At 41.3% G+C, this 27,996-nt stretch overlaps 3 protein-coding genes across 4 annotated transcripts; all 3 read left to right on the top strand.

Annotated features, from left to right (window-relative positions):
* Window positions 1–138: 138 nt before the first annotated feature.
* lnp1 (leukemia NUP98 fusion partner 1) lies at window positions 139–7,341 on the top strand (the record flags this gene model as incomplete). Its single annotated transcript, XM_068319286.1, has 6 exons — window positions 139–190; window positions 583–646; window positions 1,096–1,270; window positions 2,959–3,204; window positions 3,327–3,425; window positions 3,665–7,341. Coding segments are annotated over 6 exons (801 nt in total), but the record flags the coding sequence as incomplete, so codon positions are not given.
* Window positions 7,342–9,896: 2,555 nt separating this feature from the next.
* tmem45a (transmembrane protein 45a) lies at window positions 9,897–14,867 on the top strand. Of its 2 annotated transcripts, none has more exons than XM_068319399.1 (6): window positions 9,897–10,080; window positions 11,755–11,962; window positions 12,087–12,299; window positions 13,310–13,494; window positions 13,577–13,719; window positions 13,817–14,867. In XM_068319399.1, exons 2-6 carry the CDS (start codon window positions 11,767–11,769, stop codon window positions 13,911–13,913), a joined length of 834 nt encoding a protein of 277 aa, XP_068175500.1. In that variant the 5' UTR covers window positions 9,897–10,080; window positions 11,755–11,766; the 3' UTR covers window positions 13,914–14,867. The 2 variants fall into 2 exon arrangements, with proteins under 2 accessions (XP_068175500.1, XP_068175499.1); XM_068319398.1 differs by having other exon boundaries at window positions 11,730–11,962; window positions 13,817–14,865.
* A 544-nt stretch (window positions 14,868–15,411) lies between these two features.
* sft2d2a (SFT2 domain containing 2a) lies at window positions 15,412–19,625 on the top strand. Its single transcript, XM_068320047.1, has 8 exons — window positions 15,412–15,560; window positions 15,637–15,726; window positions 15,910–15,995; window positions 17,956–18,037; window positions 18,343–18,378; window positions 18,464–18,522; window positions 18,596–18,625; window positions 18,731–19,625. Exons 1-8 carry the CDS (start codon window positions 15,495–15,497, stop codon window positions 18,768–18,770), a joined length of 489 nt encoding a protein of 162 aa, XP_068176148.1. The 5' UTR covers window positions 15,412–15,494; the 3' UTR covers window positions 18,771–19,625.
* The last annotated feature ends 8,371 nt before the right edge of the window (window positions 19,626–27,996 follow it).

Here is a 27,996-nt window from a genome sequence, read left to right as displayed (position 1 = left end):
ACAGTTTGTTAGTGACATGGCCTGGTGGTAAAGTGACCCTGTACGTCAACACAAAAGGTTTAACTGGGCTCAAATCCTTGTGATCCTTTACTTTGTGGGGTGTACATGTTCTCCCCTGGTCTCTGACGGATCTCTCCCGGTACTCTGGGTCCTCTGGCTTCCTTCCACAGTCCAAAAGAGCACACTACAGGTGAATATTTTGCTACACATATGAATTGACTGTGTGTGTGAATGTGAGCATGAATGTTTATTTGTCTTTCCTGTCATGAACTGGTGTGCAGGGTATTTCCTTCCCAATGTCAGCTGGGATAGGCTCCAGTGACCCTGCATAGGATCAGCAGTGACAGAAAATGGATAGATGGATCATTGGAGTGTAAAATATTAATGTGTTACATTAATGTCTTCCTCTGCACTATGTACTTTCAAACTATAAATTGAACGTATGGTAAAAATTATGTGTTTATCATGTGTTTTGCTAAAGGATAAATAAATGTACTCCATAACATCTGACATACAAAATGTGTTTGTTGATATGTCTTCACACATATGCAGATGTCGCTTCCTCTCTGCCCTGTGTAACAGAAGCCACAGGCTCTCATCACACGCTGGTGGATAAGGGTGGCCTGCACTCCATAATTATTGACAGGTTTGATGTACTCTGCTCGTGGAAAGTATGGGGAAATTGGAGTTTGAGTTGTCTACCCTCAGGCCTGTGACTGTAATGGAAAGATTAAAAGCAGTGGTCACATCAGCCCCCCAGTGCCAAAATACTAGCCATCCTTCTCTGCCTCCCACCTCCCTGTCTACTCCCCATCATCTCTGATTTTACTTTCTCCCAGCAACGATAACCAGATTAATGGGGATTCGCTTCCACAAAAGCTAAGCCGTTTATTTTTAGTTCATCTAAAATTAAAACTACAGCAGCAGTGCTAATTGAAGTGAGTTACCGTTGCCTTATTGGACAGGATTGTGTAGTACAGCAGACAGTAAGCCGGGGCATCAGCAGGTTGGCCCAGCATTGCCTTTACCCTCAGTGCCACCGGGCTTGGATCACACTTTCTTTTGCTCCCTGCAACTCCCCACCATGTCTCTCAGGCTCCTGCCTGCCTTTGTTGTGGATAATGATGAGGATGATGATGGAAACTTCACCAAATGGATGAGCAGCTATTGGGGTCATGGAACAGAAGCTGGACACTCCAGAGATAGGAAGGGTAGTTTCAGGAGACCTGCAAGAACAAATGCGGACCGGAGAGCGTCACTCCCAACTGTGGTGAGGACCGCTAGCATTTAATAACACTGAATGTGATCTTGTTGAATGTACAATGTTAAAGTTCAAATTGTCATGTTTGACTGACCACAGCATAAAAAGTGAAAACTGATGTAACTGATGTAACTCTGTGATGCTACTGTTAGAAATACTTGGATACATAATACAACATACAACATAAATAATTAATCAAATAATTATGATTAAACAATTAGCAATGTGTTGCTGTGGTAGACGGAGGGCTACAGTGAAGTCGGTGCTGGGTACACGGGGAGATCAAGACACCTGCTTAACAAAATATTTTAGGGGAGACATGGCTACCAATAGAAATCAAGTGAGGCACTAGTTAAAGCCCCCTGCTGACAGTACCCATCACCTCAGTATGGACAACCAGCAAAAATTATCTCTCATGATATATGGTTGAAGTAGAAATAAATTATTCTGTATCAGTTTTGGCTCATGACAGCATCAGCATGTATGCATACACACTGTAGGGCTGTGAGTGCTTGTCTGTAGCCTGTCTTGAACGTACAGTAGACCATAAACCTCCTCCAGGACTCCAGTACACACACACCCATACACACACACGCACACACACACACACACACACACACACACACACACACACACACACACACACACACACACACACACACACACACACACACACACACACACACACACACACACACACACACACATACATGCACATATAAAGTGTTGTACAGAACTGACTTTATACTGGTTAATTTTACTTCCTGAAACTGATGTTGTTTTAGACATTACACAGCATTTTGTCCAAATGAAGCTGACAGTTTTGTATGTTTTTCAGTTATGGAATGAATATAGGACGAGGCTGTCAGCACAATCTACACACACATCCTCTAAACATCAGAGGGACAAGCATTAATTTGAATCTGCTTAGTTCATGTGTTTCCACTGAAAGCTAAGCTTTCTCACATAAAGCTAAATCCACATTGTGTCCACATTTGAAAGTCTTCCGTTTATTTGAAATATGCAAATATCAGCGTTAACAGGCAGGTAAAGTAAAGCAGAAGCAGATGATAATATGATGGCACAGGCTCATATATATCGACCAACAGCTGCAGCTCAACTGAACATGTGATTTATTTTCAATGTCAAAGTCTCTGCCAGCAGAGATCAACCTCAGCATTTTATCTGGAGGAGGATTGAGCCTAATGACACAACCTAATCCATGAATAAATAAATATTTACTGCTATATAGAACTCAAACACATCACACAGTGTTTCAAACCGCGGAGCTCCTTGTACTCACACTAGGCGTAATTACCAGGAAGGATCTTCTAAGCATGGTACGTATTAGGTTTCACTGTGGGACATATTGTTTGTATTGTATGACACATGCGTCACTCTGGATTGTTTTTGGTTAATTATTTCATTATTGACTTTAATAACAGTGGACTAAGTTGTACTTTATTTTGGCTGTTACCTTGTAAACTCGCCTTCTGTTCACAGCTTAGAGTTACTTAGTAGGTTACTTAAGAACATTAGGAGAGATTAAACTACACACAAACACTCAGCGTAGCTGTCCATTTGGTCCATTGTTAGTCACATTTCCAGCTATTATGGAAATATTACACTATTGATTTCCTTTGGGCTGAGATCAATTTTCCAGTTGTGTAATGGCAGATATTCTCTGTGGTCCACAGTCACAACTAGATGCCATGAAGCTGAACAGGCTGCACGCAGCAGCGATGGCACCGACCCCGAGCCACATCAAAACCAGAGAGGAGAAGGGGGAGGTCAGGCACCACCAGAGGGTCCGTCGTGCCTCCTCAGATGACAACAGCCGTCCCAAATCAGCCATCCCAGAGAACCGCATCACCACCATCCCAGAGCTCACAGAGTCGATCGAGAGGAGGCTCTGTCTCACTGATAAGAAGTCCATGTCTCTGGTGACCATGATGCATACGAATGTTTTATAGTTTTATTTACTAGCCTGATGTTCAATCAGTATCACGATCAGATTCGTTCATTGTGATTCGTTCAAAGTTAAAGTTGATTCCTTCTTTTACAGACTGATGACAAGAAGTTGTGTCTCGTCTGTCATGAGGAGTTGAGGAAGACTGGAGGGGGGGTACAGGAGCTGCACTGTACGCACCGCTTTCACAAAGAGGTAACACATCTCTACCAGTCACACAGGGCGTAATGCATCCTGTTGCAAAAGAATCTCGTTCACTCCTCTCCCAGCATGTCAGATCCTCTGTGCAGCTTATTCTCTTATGTGCATGAGTTAAAAGGGGGTGAAAACAACACTTGAAACCTTTCTCCGAAGCATGGTCTACCCTACAGACCCCCTTGTCTGAGGACTTGACACATAAGAGATCACAATATCTCCATTTGATTGGTATGAAGGTGGTTCGAAGATTAGAGCAGTGTCGGCCTCGAAGCAGCAGTGAGGCCGCAGTCGTTCAGATGAGGCTGTCAGACGTGAGGAGGAAATCAGCAGACGGCCCCATCACCACAGAGAAGGAGCAGAATGCACTCCGACGTCAGCTGTCCCTGAGGAGACATCGTTGATATCATTCTGTGGAGGGAGGTGACATACTGTTGGAAAAGTGGTTGGTTTTCACTGACACACTACGGACCAGAAGTCTCCTGATCTTTTCCCACAAATTGGTGTAATGTTTATGTGAAGATCTCACAGCCTTGACTGTGCTTTCACGATTTTAACTTTCTCATCAGTGTGTCAGAAGCAAAACATGAGAATTCATAAATGAATCTTCAAGACAAAAAGTAGCTTCAAGAAGTTAGAATACAGTATATGTATTTTTAGGAGTTGATATAAATTGTGCGGTAAAAAAAGAGTGGGTGTGTATAATTGATATAAAATTTATAACACTTTTCCTGCTACGAGCTGAATTGAAATATTATATGACTTAATATCTGGTAAAGAATATGGGCTTCTATGTAACACCACTTTGAGCACTGCTGTCATACTGTAATCTGATATAATGTTAAGTTATATATGACAAGTTAAAGAATATGATTATCTTCTAGTCATAAAATAGTTTAAGAAGATTTTTCATTAGGAGAGTATTTTTGAGTATTTTTACCACATTTAGAAAATCTTTCAGCAGACCCACATTATAACAGTAATAACAGTATGAAAATTTAAAATTGCTGCATATATATTAAAGATGGCACTTAGAGTAGATTTAATCAATTTACCTCAGCCACTGTTATTTATTTTATCTATAGATTTCTACTGAAACCATATACTTTAGACTTGTAACACAATGTCTGTCATTTTCATTGTTGTGTGCGTTGTTACTGAAAAAAGTTAAAATGAATAACCAAGGAAATATATTCCCACATCATCTACTTACTATGTGACCTGCTTTCTAAAGCATTGTTTGGTCTCTAACTTACAGCTCCTCTTCAAAAGTAGAGTATAAATATAAATATTTCAAAATTATGTCCCCTCAGCTCAGAGTCAGTGGTAACTGTGTTGGTCAGCATCTTAAAAATGACATCAGGGAGGATCACCAAGAAAGCAGAGGCATTCAGTTGGGCTAAGGAAAATAGATGCAATATTATAAAAATAATCAATATTTTCAATGTGTTTCAGTGCATGGAGCAGTGGCTGTGGAGGAAACAGATGTGTCCCACATGTTGTGTCCATGTGTCCATGGTGAAGCCCCTCCACTGGCCTTCATCTAGAACCAAAGTCCCTTAACAGTCTTGCGTTCACACCTGCTGTATCTGCATGCTGATGTGACCCACTGACCCCCCCCCCCACCTCAACAACACCTCAGTCCCACTGCATGAACCTGCAATACCATCATCTGTTACGTGAGACCCTGAGTGGACACTGTGTGGGAGTAATGGGCCCGCTCAGTACAACGATTTGGAGGGATGTCAAACTCTTAATCTGTTTAAAACGATAACTGTTTTGCATAAGTCACTGCTCTAAGTAGACGTTTTTCCTGCATTTTGTCATTATTATGTTATTAAAAATCCCAGAACTCAGTGCTGAACCACACCTGTAGTTTATAAATCCATATTCCACAAAATGAATTCTATTCTATTCTTACAGTTTGTGTTGTTGCACATCTCATTTCCCTTAAAGGACTGGTATTTTAGGAATGATTTGATTTCCGTTAGAGAATTGTGGGGCAGATAGGTACTGCTTTCATTTGTGTGTTTTGGCTCTAGCTAGCAGCTGATTAGCTTCGCTCAGCACAAGCACTGAAAACAAACTGAGCTATGACTGATTTTTGTAATGTTGGTCTGAAGATAGAGATTTTTTGTTGATAGAGCCAGGCTAGCTGTGTGGAAGCGAAATAATGCATGTGTAGGTCACATTTCAAATCAGAGGAAACACAATCAAATGTACAATCAAATGTACCACCCTGTTTCCAGTCCTTATGATAAACCAACTACCAGGTGGCTTTAATATGATTTACCCAAAATGCTAAACGATTTGTTTTGTTGTGTAATTCAACTTTTTATTTCATTTCCATTTATATAAACAACAACTGACATCATTGGTATCAGTAATGGTTCAGTAATAATATTGAAATACTCTCTGACTTAAAGTACTTGATATTATAGCCTGACAGATTAGAATATGAGTTAATACTTTCAAGTAACTCTGGTAGTGACTCAGCAGACTCTGCTATTACAACTAAATGCCATCTGCATACATAAATAACTTATTTTCTCTTCCACTTGCCCTCTTCCCAAACAGAAAGTATTCTTGATGTGAATCCAATGTTAATTTGAAGAAAAGGATTTGAGCTCCTTTGTTAATGTGTTGCTGAACACCTCATCCTGGAGAAACTACCCAGTATTCAGTGTCCACATGTCTTGTCTGTCTTTGTAGATCTATATGTCACTCTGCCGTGTCAACGTCACTCCAAACCGTTTCTATGACATTTAATCAACCATCTAAAATATTAGAGAGCTTATTTAAGTGCTTAGGTTTATATTTATTATTGAAACTGTATTTACGATTCTCTCTTGTCTGTCAACAACCAAGTTAATGCTATATACTAACTGACTTCAGAATATCATATTTGCATTTTCAAGTGAGCTGGCTGTGCTATTATGTGTTGTAGACTCAGTCTAAGTCAGAGACAGGAATGCATTTTCTGGTACAGTATCTGACAATGGTACATAATAAATTACGACATAAACAACTTTAACTTCACTAAAATGAATATGTGACTGAGTGCATGTAGCTGAGTTCATCTTGTATTCATGAAATGTGCTCTTCAACTGTTAAATTGATAAAAATTGACTCCTATTTCCACTGGAGAAATGAGCCTGCTCCATCTTCCTGAAATGTTTTGCATGTGAAAATATTTTGGAGTGCTAAATGTCCAGTAGAATTTAACTGCTTGTATATAAATGTATCTAAATTAGCATGCAATTATATAAACACAATTTTATTACTACTAACAGAAATTCCACGCAGGAACCAAGAGGAATCCATATTTACACAGACAAAGTTTATTACTATCAAATTATTCATTTTGTTCATCTTCTTATCCGCTTCTTCCACTTTCATGGGTCACGTGGGTTGCTGGAGCCTATCTCAGCGGACATATGGGCGAGAGGCGGGGTACACACCGGCTGCAAAACTGGCGCACTGAGGAGCCACACGAAAGACAAACAAACACACACGCGCACACAGACACACACACACACACACACACACATACATCTATCAACCAATTCACCAGAAGTGCATGCTGTGGAGGAGGGAGGAAGCCGCAGAACCCGGAGAGAACCCACTAAATGAAGCTACCAAGTTTTATTTTATCCCTTTAACTGTGAAATGATGTAATTCCATACTTTACTGTCCTTTAAGAGTCAAACTTTTGAATACTTTAACTACAACAACAAGCATTTGAACATTTTAAGGATCTTGCCTGGAACCAAACTTAAACTGGATTAAATGACCAGTGCAGATGTTTGAAAGACAAAGAGAAAGTACAATCAACAGACAACAACCCCTCAGATGCTCTGGTCACTGTATTCATGTGAATAAACTGTTGACACACAGTACAGTACTGTCCTCCACTTGTGGCTTTGGCTTGTTAAATGAAAGCACATTGGCTTGACATGCTCTTGTTTAAAGTGGTTTTCTTTAAACAATCATCCACTTTTCTGTCTGTCTGTCTCTCGCCCTTTCTTACTGGTCTACAATCATAAGAAATAGCTGCTTTATCCTGCAGTTTAACCTTTCACAAATACACACATTTATTTTATTTATTTATATAGCGCTTAATCACATCTAAAGACATTTCAAAGCCTTTTACAGATAGAAAGCCAATAATGCCCTCCAGAGCAAGCATAAGCGACGGTGGCAGGGAAAAACTCCCTCATTGAGGAAGAAACTCCGGGCAGGACCCAGGCTCTGGAGGGCGGTCACCCGCTTTGACCTGTTGGTTAGGAAAGAGAAATACAATGGGGAAAGAAATAGGTCAAGTAAAACAGACAGAGGGAGAGGGAGAGAGAGGCAGATAGGCCAGTTTGAGTTAAATGTCCATAGTGAGCTGTTGCTGAATTGGGGGTGGGATTTCCAGGCCTCTGAATAGCCTGTCTTCCATCCGCGTTCTCCACCTGTGGAACAGAGGCACAAAGACAGTATCGTGCAGACAAAGAGTGTGATTTGACAGTAGTAATAAATTCTAGGAGCATAGAAAGATAAAGAAAGAGAAGGAGAAGTGACAGAAGCTCCAGAGTATCTCCCTTTAACGGGAGAGACAGAGAAAAATACCCTCAGCAGCCTAAACCTGTAGCAGCATACCTAGTTGGGTGTGTGTTATTTCTAATTGTAGGCACTATCAAAGAGGAGGGTTTGTAGTCTACTCTTAAATAAGCTGAGAGTGTCTGCCCCCCGGACCGAGGCAGGGAGTTCCTGAAGCTTCTGCCTCCTGTTCTACTCTTAAAAACCAGACGGGTCACCAGAAATCCTACATCCTCGGATCGAAGGGCCCTGGGTGGGTGATACACTTCAATAAGATCTTCAATGTAAAACAGAGCCTTACAGTGGAGAGCTTTATATGTAATCATAAGGAGTTTGAATTGTATTCTATAATTAATCGGGAGCCAATGTAGTGATGCTAGGACAGGAGAGATGCATTCTCTCCTCCCAGGTCAAGTCAGTAAGCGGGCAGCTGCATTCTGAACTAACTGTAGAGTCCTAATAGAGGAGCTAGGACAGCCCGATAATAAGGAATTGCGTTAATCTAATATAGAAGACATGAATGATTTTTTTATGCGTCTTTAAGGGATAAGAAATTTCTAACTTTCGCAATATTTCGCAAGTGAAAGAAGGCTGTCTGGGATACAAACTTGATATGAGAATCAAAAGACAGATCTTGATCAAAAATCACTCCCAAGTTCCTGACTTCGTTGGTGGAGGATAGAGCAATGCTATCTAAGTGAATTGCAATGTTAGAGAAATCAATTCTAAGATGCTTCGGCCCAATAATAATGACTTCAGTTTTGTTACTGTTCAACATTAAGAAATTGTGAAGCATCCAGGATTTAATATCCCTGAGGCAGGTTTCCAATTTATTTAGCTGATCAGATTCATTTTTAAAAAATTGATAAATGTAATTGAGTATCGTCAGCATAACAATGAAAATTAATGTTATGTTTCCTTATAATATATCCCAATGGTAACATATACAGATACACATTAAATAAAAATACATTTTAAATAAATGAATATACACATTATGAACAGAGGGTGGTAAAAAATCATATGAGTCAAGGTGGTTTTAGAATCATGTATTTCTGTGATTGTTAGATATCTAAGTAGTGTCCTGGAATTTAGGCATACAATTAATATAATTTCAACTCCTTCATTCCACACTTCCTTATACTCCATATAGGTCCTCATAATCATAATGAAGGAGGGATGTACAGTAATGTGTTTTTCCATTACTCTAAATTTACAGGTGTTCTCTGCTGAGGCAGCATTTCACTAAACTAGATCTTGGGCGGGGATCGGTTCAAGGCCCATGTGGTCCAAAATGTTCGGAGTGTGAAATGGCAGTGGAGAGGTGCAAGTTCACCTCCTGAGCACTGCTGAGGTGCCCTTGAGCAAGGCACCGTCTCCTTACAAGTTGCTCAATTGGGGGCATTTCAGGTGATGACCTCTTGATCATTGAGAGAATACCAAGATCTTTCTTTCTTCCATTACCTGTTGTTTCTTCTTCTGTTTAGGGTCTGAATGATGAGAAGAAACCTGTGCTTCTCTGTTCCAAATAATGAATAAATAGATGATTGATTTGGAATTACTGTGATTAGTGCTGTGATCTGTGGGTTTTATGTCCAGTGTTTCCAATCAGAGAAGGATCCATCCTCCTGGTGCAGGACAAGAACGTCCCCTGCTGAAGTCTACGTGCCGGAGGTCATGTGTCTGGGATGGAAAATAGCGGTTTACACTCAGACAGGGAGGCGGAGTGGAAGTGCACACGTGGACATCTGAGACCGACGGGAGCTCCAGCCAATCACAGGACAGGACTGTGACGTCACTCATCATTATCATCCAATGGGATAGTTTCATTAGGACAGACTTGAAAACGGCATAGACTTGGAAAAAATAAGAAAAAAGGGGCTGGAAGACGATGTGGTTTGGAGGCTGCAGGGAGTCGATCGAGTAATCTGCCTGTCTTGTTTCTAATAAGGGGTTAGAAGGAAAATCGCTGTTTGATTTTCTTTTTTTAATAGCATTTATTAAACTGGAACATGAGACTTTTTTGACTGTTGACTGATTTCTCAACTTTTCATCTTCAGGAGCTACTTTGGTAAGAGACCTCCTCTATATTTATACCTAAAGGAATTCTAAAGCTTGTGAGGTATTAAAATGTATTTGTAAAATAGTATAAATAAATAAATTAACCACACTAAAGTTTTATATATGAACCAGGCGTTGTGCAGCATAATTGCGTTTTTCCCATTAGGCTTATGTAAGAAATACTTAATGTTTTCGACTTGGCTCACTTTTAGGCCACATTTATATGTTGATCCACACCAAATAATCATGAACACGTTTAACTCTTGTCTTTTATCACTTCTTTTCGTTCTTCGCCTTCTTTTATCAGCTGAGTTAATAACTTAAAAGAACTCTTTACGCATAAGCTTTACATTCTTTTGTCCGCTGCGTTAGAGTCAACAACCCAGTGATCACACATGACAAGACAAGAATGGCTGAAAAAATGGTATATTAATGGTAATTTACTGTAAGAATAAAAATGATGCATATATTTTCATTATATTTGAAGACATTTGCAAGTGGTCCATAAAACAGACTTAATCAGACGTCTTTACTACCTGGATAAAAATAGAAAAAAAACAGCTGATGTTTTTTAAAAGAACGGCACTTCAAGCCCATCTCTTTGGCGTTGTGTTATTCATATAATAATCAAAAAGTAGTCAAATATTTTGCGGAGGGAGTATTTAGGTTTAAGAAGAAGAGAAGCATATCACGGACTATTCAAAAGATATTTAACAGACAATGCACGCAACAAATAGGCATCAGGCCTAGTAGTTGTAAAGTATTGTTGAAATTTAATTGTATTTTGGATAATTATTAACACATATACAGTACATTAGATTATTATTATAATCGGTCAGGGTAGGGCTAGAACATAGTAGAGTGGCACCCTGATGTTAAATAGATGTCATGATGAATAAGTGTCTGATTTGAATACGAAAATAAACGTCAGAGACCTCAATATTGAACCCAGTTAGGCTAAAGTGTTATATAATTTTATTAAGTCATTTCCACTCATAAATATTCAATAATAGTTTACTCTCCAAAATACAAAATGTAAACCCAAAATTTGTTGTTTATATTGTTTTGTAATCAGGCTAAAACTGGAGACTCCTTTATCAACACTGGAGAGACATGTAGCTGTGATTGCCATGGCAACCAAAGTGTTTTCCTCTGTCTGGAGAGGGTGCACTGGCAGTGGGCCATCTGACACAGATGAGCCCGGTTTAACATCAAACAGTCACTCTTTATTGAATGTCCTCTTTCTAATGGTTGCGTTGCTGGGAGGAATATTGTCATCTCCATCTCAAAGAGGCGACAGCCAGGCACCGTTTTCTCTTTCTCTCCATTGATTTCACTCCTTTTTTCTCAGAGTATGTTATAGCTTGTTTATTACCAGGGCACTGTAACTAAAAAGCTTCATAAGGGGTAATCTTCTGTTTTGTTTTTGAAGGGGGGGGCACTGCCAAAACACACAATAATTATGTGTGATTATAATGCTTAACTAAATTACAGGTAGTTGGACTGTTTCTCCATTGCTTACACACAGCTCGCCATGCTAAAAATACTGTATAACCATTAGAAGAATTGATTGATGTGTGTTATTACATAACACAAATTAAGTTCTATTCATTTTTTCACCCTTTGTTATTTCTCTGTCCTGATTTTTTTGTTTGTTAGGCTGCTTTTTCGTTCTATGTTTTAGGCTGCGTAAGTCATGGGAAGCTTCAAGGGTCATGCACTCCCTGGAAGCTTCTTCCTGGTCGCTGGGATCTGGTGGACAGGAAAACACTCCCTGTGGCACACCACCCGCAGGAACAAGAACATAGGGTCCAGTCGACTGGCAGGCAGAGCCCTGCAGCGCCGCCTGGAGATCCTGGAAAGCTCCGTCATATTCTTCTTCTCTTTTGTTGGTTAGTATGTGACAACAGCAGCGAGCTGATCGAGGCAGTAATGACTGATGAATGAATGAGTGTGATACAAGTAATCAGATGTAGTGTTCACTCTTCTGACGGTTTTTTCCACTGTGATCTTCAGGGATACTGGCAGAACAGTTTCTAGCAAATGGGCCGAGGTTCCAGCTCTATGACTCCACAGAGAGACACTGGGTGTCTCTAATGATCTGGCAGCATTCCACCATGTACCTGTTCTTCGGCCTGGCTGGAGCTTTGTCTCTGATCATCCACACCACAGAGGCTGCGCCGCTAGCACTGGATAGGATAATGCTGGCGGTCGCCTTCTTTAATGAAGGTAAGACACCCATAGTCAGATGCTGTCGATCAGGTTATCAGTGCATCCATGTGACTAACCGCCTCAATTATTTGAGTCTATTGTCTTTAGCAGTACTGATTTTGTGTATGTGTTCCACTCTCATCAATGATTTTATTGTTTGTGTTGTTTTGTCTGTTGGTTTGTTGCCTTAGAGACATTTGCACAAAACTTTTAGGCCATATCTGTTTTGACAAATTGGATTGTTCAGCATCGGCAGAGATCGGCTCTGCATTGAACGCCCTTTTCCTTTCACATCAGTCGAACAATATGACAGCATTTCCGTGTACTCCAGGTGGCTGCAAAAGGAAAGTGTTTCCGCCCTGGGCAAACAGTCAGCAACATCATTAATAGATTAAAAGAGACTAGTTGCCATTTAAAACAATGAGAAACACCAAAGCTCCATTTAGCATCTTGATAAATTTACTAAAAACATTTTGAAAAAGGTGAGGAAAGCTTAAAGCTCTTCCTCACACTGACCCACACACAGATTGAACATCATACCCAAGACTTATGCAGAATAAGGCATACCCTACAGTTATCATTTCAAATATGTTTCTGACTTTACTGATGGATATCTTTATAGTTTAATAGTTTTACAATCTCTAGTTTCTTATATATTAATTAACACATTGCAGATAGCTGTTTATATTGTACATTTCTGTTTATTGTGTATTTTACTGCTTTATGTGCTTTCAGTTGCCCCTTGGGGACAAATAAAGTTTGAAATTGAATTTGAATTGAGTATACTTTGGTCTTTTACTGCTTTATGTGCTATCAATCGCCCCTCGGGGACAAATAAATTTTTTTGAATCTGAATTTGAATTGAATATACAGTATGTAAGTCTTTTTTTAAAAACAAATACAGTTTATTTGATAATAACTACACAGACAGAAATGTATGAGGAAGAAAAGAAATACAGGGGCTGAAGAAATTTTTCTTTAACAATTTTTGTGTTTTTCCATTGATGAGCATCTCTTTATTTTGGCAGGATTTCTGTTCTTCTTCCATCTCCATGGCAGGAGTATGCTGGATGTTCATGTCCATCAGCTCCTTCTCTACTCCATCTTTGGCAGCGCTCTCCTTGCTTTCCTAGAGGTCTTCCATCGAGGTAACATCCTCCTGGAGCTGCTCCGCTGCACCCTCACCGTCCTGCAGGGCAGCTGGTTCTGGCAGGTAAATTTGAGTCTGAGTATGTGCATGTTAGAGCAGAAGTCAGGGCAGTGCAGCATAATTCACGGTGCTGCTTTGGCCTCAGATCGGATTTGTGCTGTATCCTCCCCACGGTCCTGAGTGGGACTTGGACGATCACAACAACATGATGTTTGTCACCGTGTGTTATTCCTGGCACCTCGCCTTTGCCTTGCTCGCCGTGAGCGTTCTCTATTGCACTGTCAGCTGGTGAGAACCTTTTTGGTCTTGCAAATTTATCTATTCTGGGATTGGGTCACTCATAGCATTGTATTGAGCTCTGTCTTTTGTTGTGTGTTTTCTGTAGTGTGGTTCGTTCCAGATTGAGGAGGACTCCTCCAATGGAAATGGGACTTCTGAAGCCCAGAGAGAGGGATGCAGAGTCAGAAGATGAGATTTTATGAAAAGGTCACGCCCACTGATGGTCTTATCAAATATCAGGGATATAATGTTTATTGGTCCAGCATCAGGAAGACAGGAAGCAAGGCATGCAGACAGAGAGGGGACAGGACTTATATCAGGATGCCTTGCTGTACAAATACTGTATTCCTCTACCTCTGCCTTTTACAACCAGCTGTCAACCCGTTTAGCCTTACTCTATTTGGTAAATGCTATTTATTTAATGTGACCTTATGCTTTTCATATATACTGTCATGTTATTTTTATTGATTAATTTGCACACACTGTATGTGAGAACATTAACTCAAAAGGGAACACTTTTTTTAACCGGTTGGGTGCTTTTTATCTCATTCGCCAAAAAACTTTTGACATTTGGTGTCAACAAGTATTATTTTACATTTTTGTTTTCATTTCACAATGTTACTATTTGCTTTTTGATAATATTTGATAATAGATATTAGTATTGTTAATGTTTGCCTTTCATTTTCAATTATGTAATATTTTATGCCATAAATATGTTTGTGTGTGTGTGTGTGTGTGTGTGTGTGTGTGTGTGTGTGTGTGTGTGTGTGTGTGTGTGTGTGTGTTTGTGTATTATAATATATATTGAGTATACCAGCACTATCTGTTGAATTCATGCCTTACCTTACACACTCTCTGATGACTACACAGTTTGTACAATTAATCTCCATAATAAATGACTTCCCTTTTTTCACTGAAATAGTAAACTCATGTTATATTTCATGGATTCCATGTGAATGTCATTATCACTACATTATGTCATCAGGAAGTAGGAATATTTTTTTTCCTGTTCAGTGCTCCTGTTCACTCAAGACATATAAGAATGCAACATATCACCAATGACGACAGACGCTAAAAAAAGATCGTCTGTGATGAGGACCAATCACTCTTCTCAAAAAGTGATACGTCCGCTACAAACGGTACACTACGGTACGCTACAAACGCGCAACAGTGGTTTACGACTGAATTAAAGTCATTATCAATCATTTTGCATATGAGTAATCAATCAGTCTGCAAACGATTGATCAGGGGCTCTAGCACAACACAACGAACCAGTGGACCGGTTGAAAGAACATGTTTCTAATCACTGCTTTAAAAAATTCCTTAACCACAACAATTGATCCATGACAAAAACAGTTGAAGATTATTTTTCATTAGTTTCATTTTATAGTCACTAATCATTGCTCTATTTTATAACTGAAATATTTCATAGGGATGGGAAAAAATATGTAATGAACTTAATAATAAAGGGAAAAACACCGGACTACAGTTTCACACTCACTGTCATAAAATGCTTTAAATCCTTGTCATCCGGATAAAATCGACTGACGTCTCAATGTTGCGTGTCGTTGATTTGATTTTGCGTTAAATTGGGATCAGAGTGAGACCTCTGTATCTGCTATTTGAACAGGTAACTTCACCTGACAGCTCACAGGCCTCCCAGCAGTCACGTGAAGAGGCTGTCCATCCTCGTACATTTAAGGAAACAGGTAAACTTTTCACCTGGCTCCCGGAAACAAGCAGTTCATAGCATCAGTTCGGTTCCGTCCACACGGATCTCAGCTATGGATAAACTCAAATCGGTTCTAAGCGGCGAAGAGGCGCGCAGCGACGACCGAACCATTATAGAGGTGAGGGGGTGAGCTTCAGGTGACAAGTGTTACTTACATGAAACGCGAACGATGACAACTATTCTGTGTGATGCAGACCGTCAATGAAGCCTCCACGATGAGCTGGGCTACGCGCGTCAGGGGGTTCGTCGCCTGCTTCGTGGTGGGGGCCGCCTGCACCGTTCTGGTAACATCTGCATTTTTAACAGCTAATCTGTTGCAGTCCCATACAATAGGGAAGAGGCAGCGAGCGGCCATGTGGCTCTACTGGTTCTTCTAGCCCTGAGGAATGCTGAAAACCAGTAGTCATTCATTCTCAGCTGAACCCTGGAGTTAAATGTCACCAACCAGCCTCATGTCTGTCTTACAGGGAGTGTGTATGCTCTTCATCCCCAGGATTGGTATCACACTCTTCATTGTGTTTTACACCTTTGGGAACATATGTGCTCTGGGTAGGTGAGTATCCACAGCAATGAGAACTCATCACATTCAAACAGTTTACTGGGTTTAAAACAAAACAACCTCCTACTCGACTCATTTATCTATCTTTATGTTACAAATAGACTGCGCGGATATACTGTTCATTTTATTGGGTACACCTTGCTTCTACTGGGTTGGATCTGCTTTTGCTTTCAGAACTGTCTAATCCATTGTGTCAAATGGCATTGTTCCTGAATTCGAAGTTTACGCTATTGGTCTAATGATCCTATCCAGTACCCTGGAATAGAGTTTTCCTCCATGCGATGTTACATAGTCACGCCAACCAAGACAATTCCCGTACATCCTGAGACTACAGGTACTCGGAGTGCATCTCATATAATAAAGTGCCCTGTCACTGAGGAGCTTTTCAACCACCTCATATTTTTTCCACCGCTCAACAAAATCCTCAGCCAAGAGCAGCAGTTCCCTGCCTCTACTGTAAATAGTCTTGGTGGTGCATCGCTTCCTGAGGTATCGAACAGTTAGCCTGGATTTCGTTGAGGCTGATTGATAGTCCTTCTCCACAGCCTCCCTAAACTTCTGAGACTCAAGTTTTGTCTTGCATGACCACTCAGGCCATGGTATGGCAGGTACACGTTAGTTGTGTCCTGACTCCTTCAAGTCATAAATGCTTGATAAGACTCCTTTTTAAAAATGTTTTTTTTTTATATACTATTCTGATCCTTGAAGGGAAATTACGAGCACACTCTAGTTAGTGAAACACTTCAATCGCATGCACACATGTTAGTTTTTACAGGCCCCTGTAGCACACTCATGCCTGTAGGCTGCCTGCCACTCTACCTCCCCTGCATGCATGCAGGGAAGGTAGAGTGGCGGGCAGCTCCTTCATCCTACACTCCTTCATCGTACGCCCCAAATGAGCAACTTTTAAAGGGGGACGGTGCCTTACTCAAGAGTGCCTCGGCAGTGCTCCGGAGGTGAGCTGACACCTCCCAATGTCAGCTCACCTCCGGGTGTTTTTTTTTTCTTGGGCGGGAGCAGGAATCAAACCGCCAATCTTAGGAACATTGGACGACCTGCTCAACCGCCCGCTGTACCACTGAGCCACTGCCGCCCATAAGAGGGATGCTTGCCAGCATCCCTTACTTATTGCGTCCATCCCCAAGTTTGTGTGTTGCCACAACAGGCACTGGAAGTCTTATGACCACAGCTCTGAGTAGGACGTGGAGAGCATGGTCCACTCTGGCTCAGTACGCCTTCCCTGGGATCTGGGAGAAGCTCTCCCAGACGTTAGAGTGGACAGTGTGGACAGACCCTCATGACACGTTTCGGCCTGTCGAGTCTGCCTGGGCAACTGCTCCGCCAGTGGATCCAGCTCTTCACCAGGTGCCTCTCTCTTCGTCGAGGTCCAATGACAACAACCAAGTCTATCATTGACCTCCGGCCTGGGGAGTCCTGGTGCCATGTGCGCTAATGGACACCTCTGTGCTCAACAAGGTGTTTGTTATGGACAAACTGACTATCACAGGAGGCCAGGAACAGAACACGACTCACCCGACTCACATTCAGGTAGAGGAGGAAACCCTACCAGGAGAATAAATTCCCTGACAACATAGGTCCTAGGATCAATCGGACACTCAAACTCCCCCACCACGATAAGATAGCAGTTCAAGGTTAAGGGGAGGGAGGGTTGACTATATAAATGTTAATTTTCATACTTGCCTTTTACAGACACACTGTTCTGCAGATTGACTGATAATATTTTGATGATATTATAATCTGCAGATGATGAAATCATTTCCTGCATTTTTGTTTTGAAGCGTATTGTTCTTAAATGGCTGGACTACATAGATTTTTGCTAGTTGATGAGTCTCTCCCATTTGTGCTTGCGATTTGTCCAATAAGTGTTAACATGGGCAGCATGTTCATACTTTTAAAAGTTACTTCATGTTTATTCCATGACCCTGTCTCACAGCACCATGTTTCTGATGGGACCTGTGAAGCAGTTAAAACGGATGTGTGACAAAACCAGAGCACTAGCCACCACAATCATGATTGTAAGTGTACAAAACCAGTGATGAGTTTTCTTTTCACTCTGTTCCATGCATCTATAGCTGCATGTGATCAATCCTCAGTCTAATAGGCCACTCATTTTTGAACACATAATGACATTAGCCTTGACAGAAAACTGAATATGGCTTGTTTCTAATCGAAATGTACTCTGTCACAAAGTGAGGAAAGAAAAAGAACAAAAGATGTTGATGTATAAGGATGCATTCCTGAAGAGCTATTGTCCAACACCAACCAGCATGTCATAGCAGCATCCATGTTTTCATTCTTTTTCTTCCTTTGTGTTTTCTAGACATGTCTTGTGTTGACTCTCTGCGCTGCATTCTGGGTGAGTGAGAGCAGCAGCAGTTCTGATCACTTCTGACCTTTAGTTGAAGTCCTTCAGGCAGCAACGATCTTTTTCTTTCTTACAGTGGAAGAACTTTGGACTTGCTTTACTTTTTGTTATTTTGCAAATCTTGTCATTTTCCTGGTGAGTACCAATTTCTCTGCATGAATTTTAGTGTTGGATTAAGTCAAATGTTGTTGTTTTTTTCTTTTTGCAGGTACAGTCTGTCGTACATCCCGTTTGTGAGGTGTGTTATTTGGACACAATTTATTTCATTAATCCCAGTTGTTTCCAAATCAAAATGTCAATTTAAGCTTGTCTTGACATGTGAACTTTGTGAAATCTTTTCCAGGGAAGCGATATTGAGGTTGGTGGCACTCTGCCTGAAGTGAAGTCCTGTGATGGTACGCCGAGTTCCGGTTTGATGAAGTGTTTTAACAAAGGTGCCGGTCTTTAACTGAAGTTACAGAAACGGGTTCCTGGTTCTGTTTCAGAGAGTCTATGACTCTTCTTCCTGCAAATACCCAGGCTACAGTTGTTTTATCTCCAAAGTGTGTCATTCACTGCACTTTCTGTTTTGGTAGGTACCAATTATTTGAGAAATTTCTATGTGTGTATTTGATTACTAATGTGTTAATATTTATGATAAATGAACGTGTTGATGGATTCATAATTAAAATATAATTGAGTTATTTTCACTAATGAGACGTAAAGGGAAATGCACCACAGCCGCAATACGAAATAAATGAGAGATGGAGCTTTCATATGAAGTGACAATTGTGGGCTAAAATAGAAAGATGCCAAACAGAATAATGTGTTTTTATTTAGCATCATTTAATGCAACATCCCTACAAGAACATTAGTACTGATTACATCATATTTTCATATATCTTATAGAAAGGTTTGTTCTGTAAGACTGTATAAGCATTTAAATTGTGTTATTTGTATATGTGTTTAACCTCGCTTTTCTTGAATGTTATTTTAAATGTAGCTCACTGCACAAAGACTTTTCAGTAGTTATATTTATAAGCATGACCAAAGAGTTTGGGCTTCATGGAGGCTGTGTAGTCAGCAGCATTGGAGACTCGTGTTGACAATGCATGAATGAAGTTTTAAGATTATTTTTAACCTGATGTCATGAATGAATTTCATCCAATTATTCTCATAGTAATCTATAATGGGACCTCCATTCAGTCACAGCACCAGTTGTGTATTCATATTTGTCTTTTGTTTCCATTAGAACATGAATAGTTATAGTTATTTATAAATTTTAAATATAAATGTGAATGTGAGAAAAATTAAAATGTACAAAAGTACCACGTGTGTTGTTTTTCTTTTATGATACGTAATGACACTGCCTATGGAGCAGAGGTGGAGCACATTAGAGTCCTGTACAGTATTACTTGTATCTATGTGGGCGAACATGACTTCTTCTACCCACCAATCCTACTCTGCTCAATAAAGTAATATATGATGTAGGATTATATTTAAATAATGCAATGGAATATACTGTGCATCATCTATTTAGTCCTGAGACATTAGATAAATTATGGTATCGTGAAATTGAGTTTTAAAAAACCAAACAAAAACCCACCGCAAAAAATGACCCAAAGAAAACGAATTTGTTATTTTCCCAAATTTATTTTCCATATCTACAGCAAGCATACGGTATATTTAATTTCCTTTAAATTGCCTTTGTCAGGTCACGTAATTTAATTTTCAATTTTGAGGAAAATGATAATACCCTACATTCAACTGACAACTAGACTGTTCTACACACACATGAACTCAAACAATGGATATACTGTAGTTAAGTTTGAAAGTATTGATTATGAAAATCAATAAAAATCAAAGATTTTCTTTGTGTGCATATATATATATACTATATATATATATATATATATATATATATATATAGTATATACATATGTACAGTTATATATTCACACACACACACACACACACACACACAGGTATAGATACAGTAGGTAGATTATACAAGCTACTTGAAACTGCTATGAAACAATGTAGAAAATACAAATATTAGTACCCTGTAGGAATAAAAATATGCAGTTCATACATGAAGATGGATATATTGAACATAATTTCCTGTGGCATGTCGTTTCTGTTGTTAATTTATAACAATCATTATTGTTTTCAAAATACTTTTCAGTATCTTTATTCATATTGCCAGGCAGGAGGCCTAGAGGAAGACCAAGAAGGAGGTTTATGGATATAGTGAAAGAGGACATGAAAGAGGACATGAAGGTAGTTGATGTGAGAGAAGAGGATGCAGAAGACAGGGTTAGATGGCGGCAACAGATTCGCTGTGGCGACCCCTGAAGGGAAAAACCCAAAGGAAGAAGACGTCATTGAGGGTTCAGGCTCTTCAGGGCTGTCCCAACTCATCCTCCTATTCCTCGATTGATTTTTGTCTTCGGTCTCACTGTCTTTCCTTCTGCGCTTCTTTCCTCTCTGCCAAGGAAGGTCTTCGAGGAGTCTAACAGCTCAGGGCTCCTGAGGGATTCAAATAAGATCAGCAGCAAAAGGGTCATGGTGGAGCTGCTAGTCGGGAGGGTCAACCTCATCCTCTTCGTTGTCTGTTGTGATTCCATATACATCATCTTTCTCCAAAAAATCTGAGTTGTAACAAGAGTCTTCAGAGTACCAGGAATCGTCATCAGACTCAGTCTCGATATCTGACTCATTCTCAATCCCGTAGAGTTCTGGAGGGTTTGGATCAGGAAGCAAGAGGTAGAAGCCAGTGCCTGAAGGGACAAAAGTTAAAACAGACTTGTAATTATAAACATCAAGACAGTAAATATTTAGGATTAACTAAGCATCCATGTTATAATTCCACTTGTCCCTCAGTTTGGATGACCTTTTGCTCAGAAACTGCGTGTGCCTATGACTGTGTCCCGATTATCGAGGTCGTGCGAACAGTGAAAGGACAGTCAAGCAATCCATGTAATTTACACAGGCCAGTAGTACACATGAATGTGTGAAAGTAAAAACTACAACCTAACCATGAACAAACTACAGCTGTAAAGTCCACGTCACTAAGCAAGTGGCGCATAAGTCATCTTCAATATAGGGTGCAAAGCTGAATGTTAAGGGTACAAGGCTGAAAACTGGGTGTGTGAGGATGAAAATAGGGATGTCTTAACTCATCCTCTTCTTCCTTGTTTGACTTTCCTCTTCGTTCTCACCGTCCTCCCTCCTGTGCTTCTCTCCTCTTTGCAGAGGGAGGTTTTGCAGGAGTCTAACAGCTTGGGGCTGCTGAGGGACTTCTACAAGATCAGCAGCAAAACGGTCACAGTGGAGCTGCTGGTCAGAAGGGCCAGGAGGGTCATCCTCTCCTTTGTCTGTTGTGATTTCATATCCATTATCTTCCATAGAAAAATTTGAGCTGTAACAAGACTCTGTAAAGGACCTGGAATCATCATCAGACTCACCTTCCTCATTGCTGTGTCCAGACCTGATGAATTCTGGAGGGTTTGGTTGAGGAAGCAAGAGGTAGAAGCCATTGCCTGAAGGGATGAAAGTTAAAACAGCCTTCTATTTATAGATATTAAAACAATACATAGTTATGATTAACTAAGCAACAACGTGAAAAAATATTGTGCACACAAATCTAGAAATCTATTGTTCCGTGAAGAGTGTGAAGTATACTGTATATTCAGTTACGAGTATAAGGGGTATTATTGTTCATCAATAGAAGTGAGAGAATATACAGTTCATGAAAGTCCTGCAGCTCAACAGCTACACAATGACATTAAAAATTATTTAGCATGCAAGCAGGTGTCTCCACCAGAAGCTATGTGGAGAATGTCTAAGTTTCGCATGCACGCTACATCTGACACTGTTCACAGACTTAGGGTTGAAAACCAGCACTGGGTCTTTTTGCAAAGAGGAGATGCAGAGAGCAGCAGCGTAAGCATGCAACCACTGCTACGGTGTGCTTTGCACTTAATGAGCATAATTTAAATGCATGCACCCACTTAAATCAGAACATACCACTGCACTATGTTGTCAACAACTCAACAAAAATTTGGACCCCCAGAATGAGGAACACAAATGTCATCAGCAGGATGTATACAGTTAATCCAACTGATGTAAAACAACCAGCTATTCAAGTTGGTAACCACCATGGTGTTTTTGATACATTTACTAATAAACATAGACAAATAGCAGAAGTGATTTGCGACCGGGGCGAAAACCGCGTTGTCTCTCCTGAATCTGCAGTTTGACTATAGGTCGAACCCACTGTCTCATCTGGTCCTTCAGAAAGAAAGAGGGGTGAGGAGTCTCTTCCAACAATTCAACCACCACAAGGCTGCAGGCCCAGACTCCATCTCTCCCTCCACCTTGAAGCATTGTGCCAACCAGCTGGCTCCGGTGTTCACTCACATCTTCAACACCTCACTGGAGACCTGCCACGTACCAGCGTGCTCCAAGACTTCAGCCATTGTCCCAGTCCCCAAGAAGACAAGGATCACAAGACTTAATGACTACAGACCCGTTGCTCTGACATCTGTAGTCATGAAGTCCTTTGAGCGCCTTGTCTTGACCCACCTCAAGGACATTACTGGTAACTTCCTGGACCCTCTACAGTTTGCCTACAGAGCCAACAGATCTGTAGACAATGCTTTAAACACGGCACTGCACTTTGTAGTCCAGCACCTGGACTGCCCAGGATCCTACGCCAGGATTCTGTTAGTGGACTTAAGTTCTGCTTTCAATACAATCGTCCCAGCTCTGCTCCATGACAAGCTCTCCCAGCTGAATGTGCCCGTGCCCATGTGCAGATGGATTACGGACTTCCTGACAGACAGACGGCAGTTTGTGAGGCTGGGGAAGCACGTCTCCGACACCCGGACTATCAGCACTGGATCCCCTCAAGGTTGCGTTCTTTCCCCTCTGCTCTTCTCCCTGTACACTAACTGCTGCACATCTGATCACAAGTCTGTCAAACTCCTGAAGCTGACGACACCACCTTCATCGGCCTCATCTCTGATGGGGATGAGTTGGTCTGCAGAAGGGAGTTGGACCGGCTGGTATCATGGTGCAGCAGGAACACCCTGGAGCTCAATGCTCTCAAAACAGTGGAGATGATAGTGGACTTCAGGAAAGACCCTCCTGCCCTCCCCCCCATCATCATCTGTGACTGTCCAGTGACCTTCCACTTCTTGGGCACCACCATCTCCCGGGAGCTCAAATGGGAGCAGAACATCAGCTCCCTCAACAAGAAGGCTCAGCAGAGGATGCATTTCTTGCGGCAGCTGAAGAAGTTTCACCTCCCTCTGAAGATGCTGGTGAACTTCTACACTGCCACCATTCAATCAATTCTCACATCCTCCATGACAATGTGGTTTGCTGCGGCCAGGGACAAGGCCAAGCTTCAGCATGTCATCCGCTTGGCAGAAAAGGTGATCGGCTCCCACACCTTGAGGAACTGTTCGACACAAGGACCCGTGAACGTGCAGCCAGGATTGCTGCTGACCTCTCTCATCCCGGCCACAACCTGTTCCAGACCCTCCCCCCTGGCAAGAGGCAATGGTCCATCTGGGCCAGGACATCACGCCACAAAAATAGCTTCTTCCCCACTGCAGTCAGCCTCATGAACAATGCCCCCCCCCCCCAGGTAACCATCCGCTCCTCACTGCTCTGCAAAGACAGTTTACTCTTTGGGCTTTTAAAAAAAAAAAAAAATCACCTGTAAACACCAACCATAACCTCACCTAATGTAAATTGTAAATATTTTTTTTATTCCTTATTCCTATTCCTTATTATTCCTTATTGCTTCTCTTCTACATTTGGATGCACCGACACTGCGTCAAGTTCCTCGTGTGGTAAACTTCACTGTACCTGGCAATAAACTATTTTCTGATTCAGATATCCTCAGTTGAGGTCAGCAGTTCTCTGCCTCTACTGTAAAGAGTGTTGGCTGCGCACCCCTTTCCCCTCCTAAGGTGCTGAATGGTTAGCCAGAATTTCTTAGAGGCTGACCAATAGTCCTCCTCCATGGCCTCCCCGAACTCCACCCAGAGCTTTTGCCTCTGCGACTACTCGAGCTGCCTCTGGAGTCCTACAATTCAGCAAGATTTGGTAGGACTCCTTCTTCAGCTTGACAGCATCCTTTAACCCCCCCAACACCAGATGGTGTTGGGGGGGTTACTGCCACGACAGGCACCAGAGACCTTGCAACCACAGCTCCGAGCAGCCGCTTCGACAATGGAGGTGGAGAATATGGAGAATATGACTCAATGTCCCCAGCCTCCTGTAGGTTCTGAGAGAAGCTCTCCCGGAGGTGGGAGTTGAAGACCTCACTGACAGAGGGTTCTGACAGATGTTGCCAACAGACTCTCAAAACACGTCGGGGTCTGCAGAGACTGTCCGGTCCCCTGCTCTGTCAAAGATTTAGTTCACCACTAGGTGGTGAGTGGTTGATAGCTCTGCCCCTCTCTTCACCCAAGTGTCCAACACGCTGTCGGAGATCTGATCATCATTGACCTCCAGCCTAGGTGGTGCCATGTGCACTTATGGACATCCATGTGGTTGAGCAAGGCGTTTGTTATGGACAAACAATAACAGAACACCACTCGTGTTCAGATCTGGGAGGCCGTTCATTCTAATCACCCCTTTCTAGATTTCACTGACATTGCCCACATGAGTGTTGAAGTCCCCAAGGAGAACAATGGAGTCCTCATTCGGAGCACTAATTCAGTACCCCTCCCAGGGACTCCAAGAAGGCCACTGCTGTTTGGCCTGTAGGCCAACCTGTCACCAACCCGAAAGCACAAGGACACAACCCTCTTGTTCACTGGGGTGAACTCCAACATATGACGCCTCTCACCTTGGGCAACACCAGAAAAATGGAACCTTCAAAAATGTTTCAACCTCTGCCTGAAATTAATTTATTATTGAAATACATCATTCCTGGAAATAACATACAACAAAACACAGAATCCATTAATATAATATAATATAATATAATATAATATAATATAATATAATATAATATAATATAATATAATATAATATAACATAAGGTAAGATGAGATAAGATAAAATAAGGTAAGATAAGATAAGATAATATAACATGCTATACATTTAATATAAAATATAATACAGACAGCATGGTGGCACTGTGGGTAGTGCTGTAGCAAGAAGGTTCCAGGTTCGTTCTTTTCTGTGTGGAGTTTGTATGTTCTCTCTGTGTCTCCGTTGGTTCTCTCATGACTCTCCTGCTTCCTCCCATATCCCAAACTTGGGTGAATTGATCACAATAATTGCCCGAAGGTGTGAGTGTATTTGTCCTGTGGTCCCGCAATTAGTCTCGCAACATTCTGTTAATTGTGTATGATGTAGAAGTTGACTTTAGACACACGCCGTCCAAAAGTCTCAATAAAATGTTAACAGGTTAGTGCTAATTTTACAAACATAATAAGAGTTAACAGATAGCTTTTTAAATTCAGCATGATTGCACTTTCTTTTCTAAGCGTCAAAACTCACACTGCGCTTTTACTGTGCAAATAAGGAATTAATGTTACTTACAATGTAAAAGAAATCCCAAAATCCTGGGGGCTCCTGGCTGCAGCTGCCTCACGTCGCACATGCTCTTGACCTTTCAGTATGGAAGCACTTGTCACACTGCAAGAAGTTAGCGGGGATTTCTACACCCCACTGGAACTACAAAGCTTTGATCTCTGTGATGTGTCATCGAGATCAAAGTACAAGCTGATGATGCAACCAAAGCATATGGAGACTGTTAGTTCCTGAGCGATGCCAGTGGAGCATCATGGTTACGATAGTTTTTTAAATATTTTTTTAATCTAACCTTTGGAGGAGAAGCTAGTGAGGTGGAGGTTTGTCCTGGAAAGGAGAGGAATGAAGGTTAGCCACAGTAAGACAGAGTACATGTGTGTGAATGAGAGGGACCCAAGTGGAAGAGTAAGGTTAGAGGGAGAAGAGATCAAGAAGGTGGAGGATTTTAAGTACTTAGGCTCAACAGTCCAGAGCAATGGAGAGTGTGGAAAAGAGGTGAAGAAGTGTGTACAGGCAGGATGGAACGGGTGGAGGAAAGTGTCAGGTGTGATGTGTGATAGAAGAGTTTCAGCTAAAATGAAAGGAAAGGTGTACAAAACTGTGGTGAGACCAGCGATGTTGTTTGGTCTAGAGACAGTGTCACTGAGGAAAAGACAGGAGACAGAGCTGGAGGTATCAGAGATGAAGATGCTGAGGTTCTCTTTGGCAGTGACCAGGAAGGATAGGATCAGGAATGAGTACATCAGAGGGACAGCACATGTTAGAGGTTTTAGAGATAAAGTCAGAGAGGCCAGACTGAGATGGTTTGGACATGTCCAGAGGAGAGATAGTGAATATATTGGTAGAAGGATGCTGAGTTTTGAACTGCCAGGCAGGAGACCTAGAGGAAGACCAAAGAGGAGGTTTATGGATGTAATGAGGGAAGACATGAAGGTAGTTGGTGTGAGAGAAGAGGATTCAAAGGACAGGGCTAGATGGAGGAAATTGATTCGCTGTGGCGACCCCTGAAGGGAAAAGCCGAAAGGAAAAGAAGAAGAAGAATCTAACCTTTATTTAATCAGGAACCTTGAGTTAGAATAACTCCGCCAGGGAGTCCGGGCCAAGACAGACGGCAAAGTGTTACACGATACACAAATAATACAATAAATAAATGAAATATAAATAAATAATATAATAATCATATAAATAATACAAAACACAATACACAAAAGCCACAGAATACACCATAATTGACACACAACACACACTGGGGTACAATTAATAACGGACAGATCGAAGGAACTAAAAGAGAAGCCCTCGCAATTATTAGGAATAAAACAAACAATGAATTTTAAAAAGGTTTGAATACCTAGGGGCGGAAGTGGCTCAGTGGTAGAGCGCGTGGTAAAGCAAGTCGTCCTATGATTCAAGATAGGCGGTTTGGTTCCCACTCCCGCCCAAAAACACCCAGAGTGTGAGCTAACAGTGGGAAGTGTCAGCTCACACTCCGGAGCACTGCTGAGGCACCCTTGAGCAAGGCGCCATCCTATTTACAAATTGCTCATGAATGGCGCACCATGAAGGAGCTGCCTGCCACTCTACCTTACCTTGCATGCCTACAGGACCCCTTGTGTGTGTGTGCGTGTGCTACAGGAGCCTGTACACACTATTATGTATGTATGCGTGCTTTTGAACTAACGACTAACTAGAGTGTGCCTTCTTAATTTCCCTTCGGGGATCAAATCAGTATATAAAATTACAAGAATAAATTAATTTAGAGAAACAACATGGTTTGTTAGTTACGGACATCATTTAATCTCCCAGCAGACACCGGAGATCCACTCACGTAATTTATTCTGCTCACATGGAGTCTAACAGAGAAATGTCAAGCTTAATCAATAAATCTACAAATCCCCCACCTAGTAGAGGGATTTAAAACACCCCCAATCAACCAAAACAAAGTGACACCATAAACGTAGCATATACTGTATTATAATAACATTTCCCTCTTTGAGGACAGGTAGAAGAAAAGAAAACATGAAGTACGTCTAAGAATGGAAAGATAGAGGCATGGAGTGCTAGAAGAACAAA

Source organism: Antennarius striatus, chromosome 7 (assembly GCF_040054535.1).
Source record: "Antennarius striatus isolate MH-2024 chromosome 7, ASM4005453v1, whole genome shotgun sequence".
Taxonomy (NCBI): domain Eukaryota; kingdom Metazoa; phylum Chordata; class Actinopteri; order Lophiiformes; family Antennariidae; genus Antennarius; species Antennarius striatus.
Note: the sequence above shows the minus strand (reverse complement) of the source record. Positions and strands in the feature narration are given on the sequence as shown.

Bases quoted from the DNA above. Each gene is read 5' to 3' on its own strand.
- sft2d2a (XM_068320047.1), top strand. From the start codon at position 15,495: ATGGATAAACTCAAATCGGTTCTAAGCGGCGAAGAGGCGCGCAGCGAC. The intron at 15,996-17,955 runs GTGAGTATCCAC...CCTGTCTCACAG, and splicing joins AACATATGTGCTCTGGGTAG to CACCATGTTTCTGATGGGAC. The intron at 18,379-18,463 runs GTGAGTGAGAGC...TCTTTCTTACAG, and splicing joins CTCTCTGCGCTGCATTCTGG to TGGAAGAACTTTGGACTTGC.
- tmem45a (XM_068319399.1), top strand. From the start codon at position 11,767: ATGGGAAGCTTCAAGGGTCATGCACTCCCTGGAAGCTTCTTCCTGGTC. The intron at 11,963-12,086 runs GTTAGTATGTGA...TGTGATCTTCAG, and splicing joins ATTCTTCTTCTCTTTTGTTG to GGATACTGGCAGAACAGTTT. The intron at 13,720-13,816 runs GTGAGAACCTTT...TGTTTTCTGTAG, and splicing joins CTCTATTGCACTGTCAGCTG to TGTGGTTCGTTCCAGATTGA.